At 38.0% G+C, this 18,777-nt stretch overlaps 1 protein-coding gene across 1 annotated transcript in view; it reads left to right on the forward strand.

The window, feature by feature from the left end:
• The first annotated feature begins 3,661 nt into the window (after positions 1-3,661).
• Positions 3,662-18,777, forward strand: part of neurl1b (neuralized E3 ubiquitin protein ligase 1B) — a 53,959-nt gene continuing 38,843 nt past the window's right edge. The window contains exon 1 of the mRNA XM_079892678.1: positions 3,662-3,954. Coding sequence (XP_079748804.1) covers positions 3,870-3,954 — 85 coding nt within the window. The 5' untranslated portion in view covers positions 3,662-3,869. The remainder of the gene's footprint in view (positions 3,955-18,777) is intronic.

The raw sequence follows: 18,777 nt of genomic DNA on the forward strand, positions 1-18,777 counted from the left end.
TGTCTGTCTATCTATCTATCTATCTATATGTTTATTGTTTCAAGCAATGAAAATGTTTTTGTTATGGTTTTAGTTTTAGTTAACGACCCTGCACTGAAACTAAACTAAAAAAAACTAAGGCTGTTTATTTGACTTGTAAACAGCCTTTTTAAAAAACAACAAAACAAACTATAATTTCCCCACAAAAACATCAGAGGTGTTCAGACCTGAATACTGAACAAAACATAACACATTTATCTTTCAGGAGATCAAAATGTTGTGATAAGAGCACGTGCAGCATGTATAAGGTGATGAGCTGGAGTGATTATGATATGGTCATATACAGGGAGTGCTGTGAGATGTTGTTTACAGAGATCCTGCTGACTTCAGTGGCATATGTTCTCCTCACGGCCAGACTGAGCTTTTGTGACTGTGAAGAAAGGAAGGCCTGCGTGTCATCCATCAGAGTTTGGGGGAAGGGGTAGAGAAGCCCTCCTCGAACCTCCCACCTCTGAAGAAAGCATCAGGACACACACACACACACACACACACACACACACACACACACACTGTTTGATAATTACTGTAGCTCATATGTTTAGTGATAGGAACAACCCTCTAACCCTTAAGGCCCATTCACACCAGCAATAACTATAAAGATATAGTTCTACAAAATCATATAAAAGAATTCCAGAGTCCATAACTATCACGATAACAACACAGTGAAGCGATATCGCTGGAATCACTTTCATAAAGATTTCTTCCTGAAGGCTGAAAACACTGACAGCCAATCAGAATCCATCCTGCTTTAAAGAGCTGAAATGAAAGACACATACACAGTAAAAAACGTTAGGTTATTTTGTCTTAACTAGGTTACACATATTGCTATGTTGGGTTATTTTCCAAAAATGTTGGGTCATTTTTAAAATCGTTGGGTAATTTCTAATATCCCGGCTGTTGGGTTAAATACGTATGTTGTATGTTCACTTGTGTATATTTAATTTATGTAGGCCTACACATATGTATTTTACATTATATTCTAGACTCCACAAAATTTAGTTTGTAATTTAAAAATATATTTGTTGAGACATATTTATTGTTTTATAGCCAACAAATAAACAATATTTGAAAACGAAGTGTATTTTATTTATTAAAATAATGTCATAAATGTCATAATATCATAAATAAAAATAAATAACCTTTTTACTTTTAACCCAACTGGTTTTTAACCCAATGCATTGGGTTAAAATACCCCACAGTTGGGAAGGTGCTGCAACACCCCATAGTTGGGTTACTCGTTGGGTTATTTTTAACCCAACATTATTAAGTGAGTAGTTAAATGATAAAATAGTCACTATTCATCTCTTTGCATTGATGTATATTCCTTAAACATGACTGTAAATCGCTAAATGTGTGGTCACCTAACGCACAATGTTTTGCGCCTGTTCCTTGAACTTAGGATGAGAAAATGCCAGACGTGTTGTTTTCATTGAGATCTTTATCCAGCTCTGCTGTTAATCTGTCTGTGTGTGTGTGTGTGTGTCATAATAAAGAGCTTGAGCCGCTGCTCTGACGTCACAGAGAATTAATTTTCATATCATTACAATCAGACTCTAATACTTGCAGAGCAAGATCTTAAAGACTTTAAAAGCTTGAAAACATGGACATTTGAAAACATATACATATACATAATAAAAATAAGGTTTATAGCTCAACAAAAGGTCAAGATGTAGGCCTTTGAAACGGCTTGTTAGATTAAATATCTTCTGTTTGTAAGACACACACGAGCCATTAACACAGTCCAGGGCTTGAAATGAAATATTCTGGCATTTGTGTATGTAAGTTTTATTGCTTTCAATATTCAGAAACATGCTGTTAAATATAAAAAATAACAATAATCTTTATTATCAGGGCATGCTTGTTAATGCTGGTACATTAAATAAAACAAACGTACACTTTTATAAAGGTATAGGAAACCAAAGATGTTGAAAAGCTATTAGAGAGCGCCCTCTGGCGATACACTAGGCTAATACACTACTACAGGATACACTACTTATCCTGCTTTTCTGATCCCCATATATTATTACATAAACTATAAATTAACACGTATTTGTATAACATATAACAAATAATCTGTTTTTCTCACGTTTCCTTTATTAGACATCAAATGTTGTTGCTACACCACAGTTAATTAAAGGAGACACTTTTTTTTTAAATGGTCGACTAAATTGAGCTTTTTTTTTATTTTAATGTCACATAAATTAGTTTAGACCTCCATACAGCTTGTCCTTAAATAACACAGTATGATTTAATGACAACAAGTGGACAAAGTTTTCAAACAGAAGTTAATATTTAATCTGTGATTTTGCAGATGTCAGCTAGCCTACGTGAAACATGGATTTTTACCAAAGTGAAAAGAGTAGCACTGCTTCACAATAAACTACTTCACAGCCTACATATATGCTTGATTTTATTCAAATGCTATACATACCGATCACAATAATTTATTTCATCAATGCTTGGATATGGAAATCTAATGGTAAAATTATATAAATTATATTAATTAGCCTACACTCAACAGAAATCAACACAGTGGGGAATTCTACCTTTAATAGCCTAATGCAATACATTTCTAAAAGTTCAAAATAAAGTTCTGGAAGATCATTTGTATTCAGAGGGCATTGACTTAAACAAACAACAGCAAATCAAGGTGCAATCTGATCAAACGAGCTCTCAGAGGAGAGATGTTGATGAATGAAAAGGCCTTATTTCCATTTCAGAGACATTTGAGGTCGATCTCTCCATGATCAGAGGAGCATCAACAAAAGAAGAAAATGTCAAGCCCGTTATTTCATGGCAGGCCAGGTCATTCAGGAGACTGAACAATGATGCAGAAGTTCCCTCGAAACCCCTCGATAGCATCTGAGGAACTGTGTCCAGGGTTGCCAAGTCCTCTGCCTTCCCGCGGAACTCGGACACTTCTCAACTGTTTCCGCGGGTTGATATTTCCCCTCCGCGGGTTAAAGGTTTGGCATAGCATAAATTATATTTGACTGAAATACTTGTATTGAAATATTTTACATTCCACAAATGACAAAACTGTGGTAGCCTATGTTAAGTAGGGCCACTGGTAGAGAGCCTTGAGCTGTGTTTATGATCACTACGGTTTTCATTTGATATATTGAACGTAAAATGTGCACTTAAGGTATGGGAATGGCATATTTTGATTTTTGGTATTTGGGATGTGGTCATAATAGGCTAATATCGGACTATTTTAGATTAGCCACTGGGCTAGATTTGTAAGGCAGACCTGGCAACCCTGAAATTTGTCTCTGTGAGTGTCAATAAATTGCTCTATAATTTTTATTTCTTAAATAAGGTCAACTTATATAATTTGATTAAAAATCGAGATACAAACTTAACCATGAATCACTGCATTTAAAATAGCCTACATTTAATACCTAAACTTACTGGAGGAGAACAACAAGCGACTCATAAATACATTCATGTCTATCAGATTTAAACCCTCTTTAGGTCCGGTTTAATCAAAATTAGTATTGTTTTGGGATAGAAATGACCTGACATACGGAATCTACAGCACATTCCCATCCTGATACTGAACATAGATACTGAAGCGATGTCGCGGGCGCGCGCCGGCAGCCAGGACCGTTGGGGCGTTCACGAGCACAGCGATTGGACAGCGCGCCGCGCGAGAGATACACACAAGCACGTGTAAGGTGTTTTTAGATTTCAAACTGAGTTTAGGCGGGGTTTTCAGCTTTCCCTCACAGTAACAGCATCAGACTCCACCGCAACCCGCAGTGAGACAGAATACAGTGGAGACTTTTCGGACCGAGTTAGTTGTATTAGATTCACAAACTGTTGTTTCGATGGGGAATAACGGATCTTCCGCCGTGTTTACATTACAAGGGACAGTCGAGGCAAGAGCTGAGTGGAAAAGCAGCAGGACACAAGGTGAGTTTCGCTTATTCTTCACTATATATTAGTGATTATGAAGTATTTGAACAGTTCCAATGCCATTAGATTAATATCACAGCAAAGTGCCATCTTATCTGAAACAAATGTTTCTATAGCTCTCCTCAGAAATACACTTTTCTGAGCCGTTTTTGCAACGACCAAGGTGAGTTTGGATGTATGACGTCACTTCCCCACAATACACAGGTGTCATTTCATCACACAACCAACCAATGAACATGTTCCACTAATGGTGTACAACCACAAAGTGTAGCAAATTAATTTAAACAGTAATAGTTTTACAGTTTACTGCACTTTTTTTCTTTCTAGTAACTTATTCTAACTGTAGCTGCTAATGAATCTGAAGTCTCACACATTCAAAGAAAATCTGCATTGCAAAATAAGATGGAAATTGGTTTATCATTTCAAACCCAAGAAAACAACAACAACAACAACAAAAACATAGTTCCTGTCATGGCTGCTGATTGGTTAATACAGCATTTCAGCAGGGTTCCAGACATGGCACATCGTTATGCCAGTAGTAGTAATTAAGTAGTATGTTAAGTAATTACTTAATTAGTAAAGTAATTAATAAGTATGTAATAAGCAAGTATTGAATTATTCACTCAAACAATTCGTTGACTGAATCAATTAGGAATGAATCGCTCAAAAACAGTGGTTGATTTTCTTTTTGTTGTTGGACCCAATTTAGAGGTAAATAGTAATGCTGTCGTCATGTGCTATCGTACATTTCCTACTTTCCCGCTGCTTAAGTCGGGTTCGTCGTGTTCAAGTGCATTGTTGTCTGAAACGATAGGAATCATGGAGGACACCTGGTTTATTCTTTCCCCATTTCTTGGTCAAATCTTATTGAAACCTAAATATATTGAAGAAATTTTATTTTGAATAAAATGTAGAGTCCCATTCGTTGACAACCATATAAACATTCACCATCACCACGCTATCTAGATATGCAGCTTGCAGACGATCAAGTACAGGCTTCAAATGATTATTTATATATGTAAATATGCGCTACTTTAAAGACAAGACGGGGATGGAGCTGAAATCGATCAGTGTGATCGCTATGTTTCAAGTTTATGACCCACCCAACTCGGAAACTCTGGAATCTGGTGAAGGCAGCGTAACTTGTCTAAAATGTTAGTATTAACATCTTGTTTATAATTATAAACTGTTGTATTAAAGCATTATCACGCTTGCAACTGTGTGTTGGTCTGAATATTGGAGCAACAGCACTTTGGTTTGTGTAATATTACTCTTAGATAAGATGACAATTCTTTATTATAAATCTACATAATCAAAATGGTCCTTAAAACAAATAAATATTAGAGGAATTTGTTTTCTGCCCGCCCTAGAATTGCTCTGTGACATTACATCTTTTTTTAACCAAACTTCTTTCATTTAAAGAATACGGTTTTAGGGAAATTCCCACTGCACCAACACGGACAATCACCAGATTACAGTGCAACACTTCCCAGACATTCCTCGACCCGACAAACGCATGCGCCCACCAACAGCAACAGACTCGACTCGGGAAACACACTGATCCCACAAAACCAGACGAAGTGTCTGGTGCGGCCTTTATAATATTGTCAGAAAATGTTGTTTTGGTTAGTATTTATTTTATTTTATGTGAACACCATGAGAGGGGACACTGTTCCAGAGGTTTCCAGACTCGAGCAGGAAGGGTCACTCCCCCGATGAGAGAGGCTTCAGAGATATGCAGAGTTGGCAAGGTTGTGGCTTTCCCAGGACCTTGATGAGAACAGTAGGGAGGGAACAAGTATTGCAGAATATGAGCAACTGAGAAACATTTGATCCTTTTCACTTAACATTATATAAGATTGCATTAAATGTGATAATCTTTCAAGACAAATTAAGAACGATCATCAGAGAAGTGGGTGTGATAGTGCTGTCATATCTTGATGGGGGTCTGGCAGTCCTGCTTTATGTTTCTGAAACTACAGTAGAGGACAGTGTGCACTTAATGACACGATCGTACCAGCAGATGGCAGCTGGGATCTCAAACTGACTGAATTATAAACTGTTAATTTCTGTGAGATGTAATAAGAACAATAATTACAAAATATTGTATTTCATTAGCTATTAGCAACTATTAAAGTCCCCCTGTAGGCAATCATTTTATCCCTTAAAACTCATCTTTGATCACCAAAATGACATTTAAATGTTTTTTCCTTGAATAAAAATTCTCCATGCCTTAAAATATCTTGAATGTAACTCGACGGTTCTATGAATATGCAAATGAGCCCCGCCTCCACTCACTCACTCAGCTCAGAGATCCACTGGTTGACGATCACACGTTGATCTGATTGGTTACAAGGTAGTTTGTGACGTCAGAAACACCAGCGATTTCAAAGCGTGTTTTTGAGACTGTCTTTGGTTCACTGCAGTTTTAAGGAGGAAATACTCAGCAATGCTGTCGACTTATGAATTTACACATGGTTTGTCTAAAAGCATATTAAACACACCACACAGACACATAAACAACATTAAAAGCTGGATTTTCCCCACAGGGCGACTTTAAAACAAAACTAGTCTAATGTTGTTGGTTCATTTTGAACCCTTTTCTTTAAGACATCTTTTTAGTGTGCTTCACTTTAAAGGGTTGATGACTAATGCAGCTTTTTTGTAGCCTTTGGCTTACACATATTATAAAATACTATCCTGTTTACTTGAACTCCAACTAGACACCATTTAAAGTGAAACATTTCCCTTTGGCAGCCACAGGTGCAGTGCTCTAACATGCATGCTTTACTTACGTTTCTGTTTTATTTTATTTTTAAACCGAGCAATGACTTTGAACATGGATTGTTTAAGGCTCTTGGCTCCAAGTCAGATGATTAGTTTGTCTGCATTCCCTCACACACTGAGTCATAGGCCTGCCAGCCAAATGCACAAAAAACATTGTTGAAAAATAAAACTTGTTTAAAAGGGTCACGGAGTTATTGTATACCTTAAGGGAGGACATATATTTGAGTTCTTCAAACATAAATCACCCGAGACCTCGGCCAGATATCCTTTAACGGTCCTGTTTTGTAGTGGTCTGGTTTGTTGCAGCGATTGTATGATCGCCAAGCAAACAGTCACATAGTTTAGTGAGGATTAACACATCTGGGGTCATGAGAGTGTCATACAGTGAGTGTTAAAGAACAGGCAGTGTTGTAGACAGCACAAATGTGCACACAAGAGGAAACAATGCATTAGCGGCGCATAATAATTGTTGCATTTCATATATCACCAAAAGACAGCGCAAAAGTGAACTGAAGCAGGAGTGCCGGATATACTTGATTTTTTTGAAAACATGAAGGGAGAAAACTCACATTGTAACTTTCAGTGTCCTTCTGGGGTGTTGTTCTTCCTCCTGAAAGAAGGAGGACCCCCACTCCCCAAAGGTCTCCAAACAATTGCCCGTTTAAAAAAAGGAATATGGCGTCACACCTTATGATATCCATTTTTGGGACAAAATGTTTTAGTTAAGGGTGGCTTCAAAATAGTCAAGTTTAGTTGTGCAGACTCACAAGTAGACATCTGGGTTGTCAATATATGATTGAATAAACAGAAAATTAATTAATTTTCTTGTTTTTATTCAGAATCAAAATTTGTGAAATGTGCTTGGGACAGTCACGCCGTATGAGCTTATTCTGGTTTGGCTGAAAATTGTGACAAAATGGAAGATTAATCCCATGAATGCTCTGTATGTTCATATAAAACAGCACTTTCTGAACAATATCACCACAGTTTTTGACATATTTTTCTATAATTTACTTAACTTTGACACACTGGACCAAAAAAAGGCCATGTCATGTCAACCGCCCATATATATATATATATATATATATATATATATATATATATATATATATGAAGAGTTTTTATGAAGCTCATATATTTAAGATCAGTAATTACTGAACTTAAATAAACTAGCTTGATAAAAATGATCATTCTAGAAGGAGATTTCAGATGGCACTTAGAGGTTTTTGCATCTGAACTCTTCGTATATATATATATATATATATATTATATATATATATATATATATATAAATTAAAGAGCTAAAAGGAAGAGCCTCCCTACAATCTTAAAAATAATGGTACCAAAAGGGGGTTTTCACAGAAGTGCCATAGAAGAACCATTTTTGGTTCCTCAAAGAACCTTTCAATGATCAGTTCTTAAAAGAAAAAAATTTTTTTGTGTGAAGAACATTATAAAAATAAAAAAAAACACTAAAGAATCTTTTGGGCAATTGAACGGTACCTTGGATTTTAAAGTTTCTTCATGGAAGCATCGATGCGAATGATGAACCAGCACATGTCATGCACTTCTGACCTTACAGAGATCTAACTCCACCCATTCAGAAAAAATCTGCAATTTTCTTTTCAGTTCCAGACAGGAAAGTACCTGTGAAAGGGGACGTTCTCACTGACAGCGATATGCAGGGGCAAAGGGAATAGAAGTGCTGTTGATTTGAAGCATGATGATCAACAAAGTTAAGCAGACCGTATTGCAAATGCGCAATTCCAGTGGGAGTGAGACAGTGGATTTGTGATATATGTCATAAGCATACAGAGTCAGAAGGCCTATTTATTTATTTAAAACAACAGTTAACAAGTTCGGTGACCTCTTTATTCAGTAAAGAATAAAGGAAAACACTTTTTAATGTTCATACAGTTCAAGAAGTACTATCATATTTTATTCTTAATGAAGATTATTGCGTTTAAACAAGACTCTTTTTAAAGTCAACATACTTTACACAGTACACAGCTTATTTTAATTCTGTTTAACAGGACATTAACAAGATTTGTTTTTGGGAATAGATTGTATTTTGAGTGAAACAAGTGGGTGCTTTATACTAGAATGGAGTCAAACCTGAATAATAATGATGGGGTGCGGGGAAAAAAATCGATTCATATATGAATCGCAATTATATCTTCTACCGAATTGCATTTATTCACAAATGTCAAAAATCTATTTTCTAAAGTGTTTCACTTCTTTAACTTTGCAATACTACTATAAATGCAATAAAGCCCAATTTATACTTCTGCGTCAAACTCACGGCGTAGCTACATCGTAGGCTGTGTGTAGCATACAACGTACCCTGACGTGCACCAAAAATGCAACCGCTCGTCAATTCTACTCGAACCGCAAGTGTTATCATTGGTCTGCTAGAACCCCTCCCTCGGGTTTCACTTGCTCCCTCTGCACGTGTAATTGCACGTCACAATGATGCAGAAATATAATGAAAACCAACGCGTAGCCTACAGCGGTGTAGGTCCGACGCAGAAGTATAAATCAGCCTTAAGCCGTGAACAAGGACTGAATGCGGTGCTCGCGCTGACGGACACACAGATGAAGTACGAGCACAGATGAGCCTCTCGAATGCGATCGCCAGTGCAGTTCTCCTTCACAGATACACACACGGTTATGTCAAAGTGCACATTATGTGGAGTATTCAGTGTAAACAGAGTCTGTTATGTCCTACACGAATGAAAACAAATGGGAGAAAATCAGATGTGTAACAGTATATTAGATCCGTGCATTTGTTCTTAAAGGGACAGCAGTCTCATAAACTGTTGCCTTCAGTTTCATTAATGTTAATCGGAAAAACACTCACTGCTTTTGACTGAATCACTTTTTTATCTTTAATATGAATCAATTTATATTTAATTCATACAGTGAAGACTATACACTGTTTTATTTTATTCAGTTTCGGTAGTATTTCTTACTACGTGTTAAATAAACCTATGCTAATGTACCAGAAAAACTTTGTATATATATATATATATATATATATATATTATTGTATTTGTCCTATTGTTTGTAATTTGCTTTGTTCCTAATCCTATTTTTAATATCAAAAATAAAATAAAATTGCCTGCCTTGCTTTATTACAGACTGTGTGTAATAATCAGTCAGCTTAAAGCGCATTTGTTTTATAATATTGGGTTGACTAAAATGGAAAGAAAAACTAAATAAATTTCAAGGTTCACATTTAAGTATTTTTTCTTAACCGTCTACTGCAGTCAAATAAGAGAAGTAACACAAAACAGTAAACTACAATCAAATCTATGCACATATCGAATTCATTTTTAATCGAATCGTGAGTTACCAAAAGATTCCCACCCCTAGAGTCAGTTTCTGTCAATTAGGTCATGTTGACCGGCACTAGGACACACAGGCTGAAGAACACAGATGTAAGTAAATGAGGTTAACTTCATGTTGACGTCTTCTTATATCTTAGACTTCACTCTTGTCAAAATGCATTTGTTCTTCAGCTGTCCTCCTTACATACCTAAACTAAACCAGTTCAGTTTAATATCATTCAGGGCAGCTGGTGCGTCCCAGTCCGTAAGTCGGCTCACTGTGCTTGAAGCTTGTTAATAGTGTAAAACGATCCATTGAGATATGAGATACCCTAACACAGAGGAAGTTCCCATATTTACAGCTTCTTAAAATAGCCCCAGCGCACAGCCCTTGGCGTGTATCAGAGGCGAGGGGCCCAGCGTTTCCCACACATGGAGAGCCGTGAAAAGCTGAAGGGAAGAAGGGCATGTTTGCACGGATGTCGAGCCCGGGCAGAGGAGCAAAATCTGGCCGGAAACTCTGAGAAACCACAGGCTCATTTCCCCTCATTTAACCGGTCCGCTGGGGAAGCCATCACGTAATGCAGAAGAATCTGTGACCCTGCGATTAACACCCCGTCAGCCTTTCATCTTTGCAGTTTTGCTTTGTTTTTTTCTCAGTTGGTGGACTCGCTACATTTATACCTGTTGATGTGGTTTCCCCGCATGGTCTTTCCTCAACCAGATGCTCTCTGTGTTTAATTCTCCTTATACCATGGTCTGGGTGAATACTCGATTCTGATTGGCTGCAGGGTGTCCATTAAAAAGTGATAGAGGACACCTAGTAAAGGAGTTCTGGTGAAACTGACTGTTTACCGCTCGAAATTAATAAATAAATGCGCTGGCTACATCAGCTGTGAGTAACCAGAGCAACAGGCAGTCAAAGTATCTATACGGACTATAAATCGAGCGCACTATAAATATCTCCGGTTGCTAAATAAACCGTCAGGCGTAACCAGGGAAACCAAGTTATTGTTTGTAAAAACTTTAGATTTCGATTGTAAAACTAATTAAAATATAAACTAATGTTTTAAAAATGTGTTATTTGGCAAGTGACCATGGTATAAGCGGGTTAATGCCCTTCGAGGTGTCCATTGTCAGGTATTAATGAACTTCGGCGAGGCGTGAACCGTCCGACGCGCAGCGGAGTATATAATACGAATACATATTTCACATACGTGGACTACCTGTAATACAGTCAGGGTTTGAAACTAACTTTTTCACTCACCGGCCAACAATTTAAGTTACCGGCCATTCAGAACTTCTACTAGCCAAAAAAAGAAAGGAAAGGAAATTACCCAGATTAACATCACAGAGCCATTATATTAAATTTGAATTTCATACATTAATTATTCAAACAAAATCCTGTCATCCAGCGTCTCCTCCCTCTTTTATCCTCATCCTTTTCACCAAAAATGTGTTTTAGGTGGACAGATCAATACAGTACAAGAGAACATAAATAACAAGTCTTTTCTGTTAACCAAATGCTTTTTAATCTTCGCTATCCCTTCGCTGTACCATTTAACCGCAGCAGGACTGGTTTATGTTATTTAGATGTGTAAGCAACAAAATACAGAGTGGAATGTATCAAACAACTCAACATGTGTGTTATTTTAAGGGGTGTAAACGGATTTTAGTTCTGCGTACCTGTGTCTACAGGTGTGTGTATATTGGCTGTTTTATAATGCCGTTATTTATATTTTATGCACCGATATGAACATTTTGGCCCATACGATAGCCGATAATTGTTCATATTTGAAAGCTGATAACTGATATATTGGCCGATAAATCTAAATCAAATTGTATATAATGTTTGAGAGCCTGATTACAAAACCAAAAGTCTCACCAATAAAAGCCATGTCCCAAACACACAATTATTATAATCTTCTCATTATAATTTTATGTAGCTTACGAATTGCGCTGCACATGTTGCACTTTACTGTATTTTCCTTTTTTAAAGTGATTCCAATCATAAACATGTTGAACAGTGCGCAACTGAAGTGTCTCAGCTGAAGGAAATAATACATTATTTATTGGCTTTAATATATTGGCCAAATTTTCTTGTTAAGCCGTTAACGCTAACATTAAAAATGAACATATACCGGCCGATAGCGACAAGCGGTTTGGAGAATGGATGGATATTGTGATATATACATATATACTGTCACTATGTTATGAATATAAATGATTTTAGTCCTTTCAATAATACAAAAGCTGGTGTTGGTGTTGAAAAGTCCCTCTGAACAGCCCAATATCTGCGTGACTAGGACCAAGGATCTGAAATGGGGAAAACAGAGCGCTGTATCTAAATAGATCCTTCCTCTGCCTTTTTGTGTTTGAAAAAGTCCCCTTCACAATACGTTTGTGTAAGGGAGGAGCGCTTCAAGAGGGTGCCAAAACAAGCAGATGTAATCACAAGAAAACAAGCAAGCTATCTCCAGACTTCCAGCGCTGCACATGCCTCAGCTGTTTCAGAGAGTCGAGCGACAGCGATGTGCTTGGAGACCGCCAAAACAGTAACGCTGACATGCACGACCCCATTGTTGGCCACCACAGCCATTGTGTTCCCCTCTCCAGGAGGCTCCTTCTACGAATAGGTCCTGTTACAAAGCCATATGCTCTATTTGTCTGTTTTGAATCAAGTAGTACTGTAAATGCTCTCTAAAAATCAATCTGTACAATATATGTGACCCTGGACCACAAAACTAGTCACATGGGACAATTTTTTGAAAATGGGATTTATACATCATCTGAAAGCTGAATAAACAAGCGTTTTATTTATGTATGGTTTGTTAGGATATGACGATATTTGGTCGAGATACAACTATTGAACATCTGTAATCCGAGGGTGCAAAAAAATCTAAACATTGAGAAAATCGCCTTTAAAGTTCTACATTTATGTTGGGGATTGTGCTGCATTCACTCACAGAAATACATGTTTTATATATTTACAGTAGGAAATTTACAGAATATCTTCATGGAACATGATCTTTACCTAATATCCTAATGATTTTTGGCATAAAAGAAAAATCGATCATTTTGACCCATACAATGTATTGTTGGCTATTGCCACAGATATACCCGTGCGACTCGAGACTGGTGACGTGATCCTGGGTCACATATCTGTATAAGAAAAATAAGACAGAACAGTAAAATCAATGCCAAAGATGAGTTTGAACGTTTTTGACTCATATCAACCCAGACCTGGTGGGAAAAACGAGAATATGCCGACATGTCCGCAAAATTACTTTATGTTGCTTCTTGTATGTTTACTTACAAATAGTCAGTACAAGTGGCAAGGTGAGTGGCTCTACGAGTGGCTCTAAACGCACGTTCAGTTTTATCCAAAACTGATGAACGTGAATCTGGCAATGATTTATTACGGATGTCCAGTGAGTGCTGCTAAGAGGTCTCAGCTCTATCATCTCGAAAAAAACGTACACCTACACTAAACCCAACTGATAGTGTTAACAAAAGCAAACGTGAGATAAAACCGCAACCATGCCATTTTAGCTGCTTCTACAAGTCTACAAGTGAAGCAAGTCTAGAAGTCTTTGAGCTCTTTGATCGTGTCTTGTGTTTTACTGGACTGCAGTGCTGTATTGCTTTGAGGTCATAACATAGTATTGTGCAAGGAACCGTGAGATATTAAGTCATTATTAATCGATAATCTGCCCCTGAAATCTTAATTTGTGTGAAAAGGAATACAAGTTGTTGGTGTTTTACTGCCTCTAGTGTTCATTTCTGTAAGCTGGAAACTGCAGTGAACTGTATGTATAGGAACATTATAAAGTTATTATGACAAAATTTAGGTAGCGGCATGTTTTTACAGTGAGCCTGAGATGCACTCGCTGTACTCGCTTAAGATGAACAGTTGCAAAAAAAATCACGGTAACACTTTATTTTACAGTGTCTTTGTTACATGTACTTACCGTAGTAATAACAGTAAATTATGCATAATTACATGCAACTAACCCTCAACCAAACCCTAATGCTACCCTAACCCTATAGTAAGTACATGCAGTTGCTTAATATCACTCAGTACTTAAATATATAATTACACTGTAACAATGACACCTTAAAATAAAGTGTAACCAAAATCACTATACTTTTAGAGTTTTTGAATAGTGCCTCTGTTAAGATGTTAGCAATGCGAGTTGGTTTTCCTCAGGGGTTGGACAATGAAACTGAAACACCTGGTTTTAGACCACAATAATTCATTAGAATGGTTAAGGGCCGCCTTTTGGGGCCAAACACAGCATCAGTTCGTCCTGGCCTGGGGTTATCAAAGTGTGGGGCGCGAGGGTATTTTAGTATAGTTTTTAGTATGTAAATATATCCGTGCAGCACAGGACTGATTAAACCCGTTAGAGCAGTGAAGGAACATGGATGAATGAGAAGAAAGAGCGGGACGTCCTCGATGATGAGTTATGAAAAGCACAATAAACTGTGACTTCTGTGGCACACATCCGAATCACACGAGTGCCGAATTCAGTTCACTTTCACGGCTTATTGCGCTTCGCAACAGTCAAATACACACATTTATGTTTCAGAAGGCCCATCTTGGTGAGTAATCAAGTAAACACAGTCAGCTTATGTCTAAAATGAAAGAAAACAGTTGGGTGAATATCATCATATTGGATCCATGCATTAGGTATTAAAGAGACAGCAGCCTCATAACGGCCTGTTGTTAATGCTAATGAAACAACAAAAGAAAAGAAAATATTCACTGATCCTGACTGAATATCTTTCATAGCTTTCTTAAGAATCTATGTATATATAATGCATACAATGCTGTTCATACTATGCAGTTTAATTAAGTTGGGGTGGAGTGGGGTGCCATCTTGTATGTTGAATCCCACTGTCTTTGACTTTGAAATCCCCTGATCTGGGGAATGACAGATACAAGTCCTTCACAGTGGCAAAAGGATTTTGAGTCATTCCTCTTCCAGAACAGTGTCCAGATCCACACGCGATGCTGGTGGAGGAAAAAGTTTTCTTACTTGCTCCTCCAAAACGCCCTGAAGTGTCTCAGTCATGCTCAGATCTGGAGACAGCAGGCCATGGGAGACGTTCAACTTCACTTTCATGTTCATCACACCACTCTGTCACCAGTCTTGCTGTGTGTATTGGCACATTTTCATGCTGATACACGGCACCCCCTTCAGATACAGAACGGTTTAGTAATCCTTGGCAGTGACGCGTCCATCAAGCACAGTCGGGAATGCCGTGATACTGCAGCCCAAACCCCGAGATTCACTCTGGACACGCAACAGCCTCTTTGGTTCTTCTCCACGCCGTAACTCTCATGGATGTGGGAAAGGCCCTGAAGGTGGACTCATCTGGGAACAACACATGTTTCACACTGTCCACAGCCCAATATTTCCTCTTCTGGCACCGTTGAAACCAACATTTGGCATTGGCACAAGTGATCAAAGGTTTGGCTATAGCAGCCTGGCCATGAATCTTGAATCTGGGGAGTTTTGGTGGAAACAGGAGAGTCGAGGTGCACATTTAATTCTGCAGTGAGTTGGGCAGCTGTGGTTTTATGTTTTTTTGGAGACAATCCAGGTTACATCCCTTTCAGACAGCTTCCTCTTGTGTCAACAGTTCCTCCTGTTGGATGTGGTTCATCCTACATGGTGGTGTGCGGACGTTACCCTGAATAGCATAGCTCTCGATACACCATAAAGACTTGCTGAGCCGGCAAGATGCGCACCAACAATTTGTTCTCTTTTGAACTCTGATATGTCTCCCATTATGTTGTGTGGATTGTATTACATATTTGACAATATTTTATGTACAGCTGTGCTATTGCTCTGCTAATTCACTCTGCTCTTACTGACGGAATGTGAAATCAGTGAAGATTGTTTAAGTAGTTTCATTTATAGGCATGAAAACTATATTGGCCTGAGCATTTGTTTCTAAACCTGGTGCGTTTTCTCCCTTGGTTCGGTTCATTTAGGCATATGTGAACACGGCAATCACGCTCGGATCCACACCAAAACCATCGATCGCTCTAAAACCGCCTGAACGAGGTCTCGGCCCGATTGCAAACGAACTCTGGGGCGGTTCGCTTGTGGTGCGACAGCAATCAGACCCAACGGACCAACAAACCAAATTATATTAATTCATAACGGGAAATGTGCTTTATAAATAGCAGTAGTGTCTGATTCTGTGAGTGAGCAGATTAAATATCACAGCTGAAAACCAAAAGAGCAACTCTTCATCTCATAATGTTGTGTAATTGTGCTTCTCCGTGTGAGAATGCTGTCCCGATGAAGCTTTGATTCCTGCTCATGCTGCATTATAACATCCGTATAGTGTTTGCCTGTGTCTTGACACTGTTAACCTTTAGATAGCGCTGGGAGATCCAGAGGGAGCGCGTTTGAATTTGCTGCAGTATTAATACTAATGTAGTAATTTAACTGCGGGAATGACGGCTACATTCGTATGGTGTTTGCATGTGTCTCGACAGTTACAAATGAAGCCACAATAAGCTCATAGAGCGAACTTGTCAATCATCTTGATGGATGATGCAATGGAAACTCTGACCAATAAGAGGACAGTTCTACTTGCATGTGACTTGCGTGAACACACTTTGGTACAGTTTGAAAGGTTGCCTTGAGAAAGCAAACCGAAATGCTAATTTGTAACAAGTCCCTGTTTAGGAGCAAAACAAACGATCTATAGGTGTGAAAATGCTCTCAGTTTCAGTGTACATTCCCTACATATTACTTTTTGGACAAACAGGTAGTTCCTTTGAACATGCAGCTCTACAGACTGAGACAGTATAATGTTGCGTCTCAATTCGCATACTATCCGTCCTAAATAGTATTTGAAATTAGAATTAGTGTGTCCCAAATTGTAGTATGTTGAAATTATTATTCCAAAGATACCGTATGGTCTACCTAAGTGCAGGTCCGTGCTCACTCTAATGGCTAATATTGCCCACAATCCATTGCACTGTAGACGAGAATTCAATAAGAACTACAAACACGAGTAAAAAGTGTTAAAAAACTACAAACATGAAGATAAAGGGGTTTGAGTGATTAATTATCAGTAGCCTGTCTAACCTGAAGAAAATATATTTATTAAATGTTATCCACATTATATTTCGTCTAAAACATCATTGTGAACTTTTGTAACGATGCGTTTGGTCATTAACTTTTAAATGCATCATTATGCAAACATGAGGAGAGTTCTCCCAATGAAAGACCCATGACTGGCAGATCAACGTGTGACTACATTTCTCTCCAAAACGGTTGGAAATTAATTTCAATTGAATGTGGAGGATTTTAACAGTGACAAGATGATTGACAGGGCAGTTTAAACAGTGACCGGTTGCCCTTAACTAAGCGACAGAGCGTCTGTTAAAGACACAATTATGACCAAGTAATAAGTCCCAAAACTTGCATACTCTTCTGCTTGACACTGAAAGGTATGTACGTTTTCTTATCAAAAACAGCACTAAGTCATTTTAACACTGAACACTAGACAGTTTTATCTGCCATTAACTGCTGCCGTAACTGCCAGTAAATTGTACTATGAGGTACGGCACCATTTACTGGCAGTTACGTCACTAGTTACTGGCAGTTAAATCTGTCTAATATCAGTAAATGTGATATGAACTTATTCAGCCATAAGCAGAATGAGATCTCTTGCACACTCGGGAGCAAGACCAGCAGTTATGCATCCCTCATGCCTGAGACCCAAGGTCAACAAACAACATTCAAACGGGTGCTGCTTTAGCCCAAAAATATCCTGCAATGTCTGTTTCCCATGGAGAGTGGAATGGCCTCTGGTGACAGCTCTCAGGGTGTTGTTAACCTTGTGCAGGAGAGGTGACTCGAGCCCCCGCGGGCCAGTTTGGGGTTGCTTTAAAGGGTATTAAAATAGCATTCAAAGGACAGAACAGCTGGTTTATCTAGGGCTTCTGAGATAAATACTGTACATCTGCAACTAATGACATCACTGCTTGTTTATGCAACATTAAACTTTCATAAGCTAATTGTTCTACTGTTATAAGTTAATGACAAACAGCCTGTTGACACATATGTTAATGCCAAGGTATTTTGAACATGTCCTGGTTGCATGGTTTCCAAGTTTTGTGCCATGCGGTTTTAAGCAAGCATCAGGGATGGGCAATATAGCTAAACATTTATATCTCAACATTTTCCCAAATTTTGACAATATTCAATATATAAATATCACTATTTTTGCATTCCAGGGCAATTGTCCTACCAAACGTTGTGGTTGTTGAACAAAGAAACACATGAAGAACAAAGAAACCCATTGGCAGGTCTATTAGTTTGCATTTATACTCCAAGACTTTATGCACAGATCTATTTTGACTATTTTGTCTTGTACATTACCATGATTATCACTGTCAGTCATCCCATTTTCAGATTCAATTCCACTTTTAGATGGAGGTGTCAGTCCAAAAACATTGCAATGAGTAGCTAGTACCATGAGCTATAAAATTGTGAGTGAGTTATAAACAGAAAGCAAGCAAATCAAGCAAGCTCTTGGAAAAACGCCTGTTTTAATCAACATTGTTCATGAAATTATTCATAAGAGTGTAGAACAATGTAACTGAACACGCTGAACAAAAACTCCAGCTTCTTGAGTGGCATTGAGTGGATTCTGTCTAACTTAAAGCTAC

This window comes from Squalius cephalus, assembly GCF_949319135.1.
Source record: "Squalius cephalus genome assembly, chromosome: 14".
Taxonomy (NCBI): Eukaryota; Metazoa; Chordata; class Actinopteri; order Cypriniformes; family Leuciscidae; genus Squalius; species Squalius cephalus.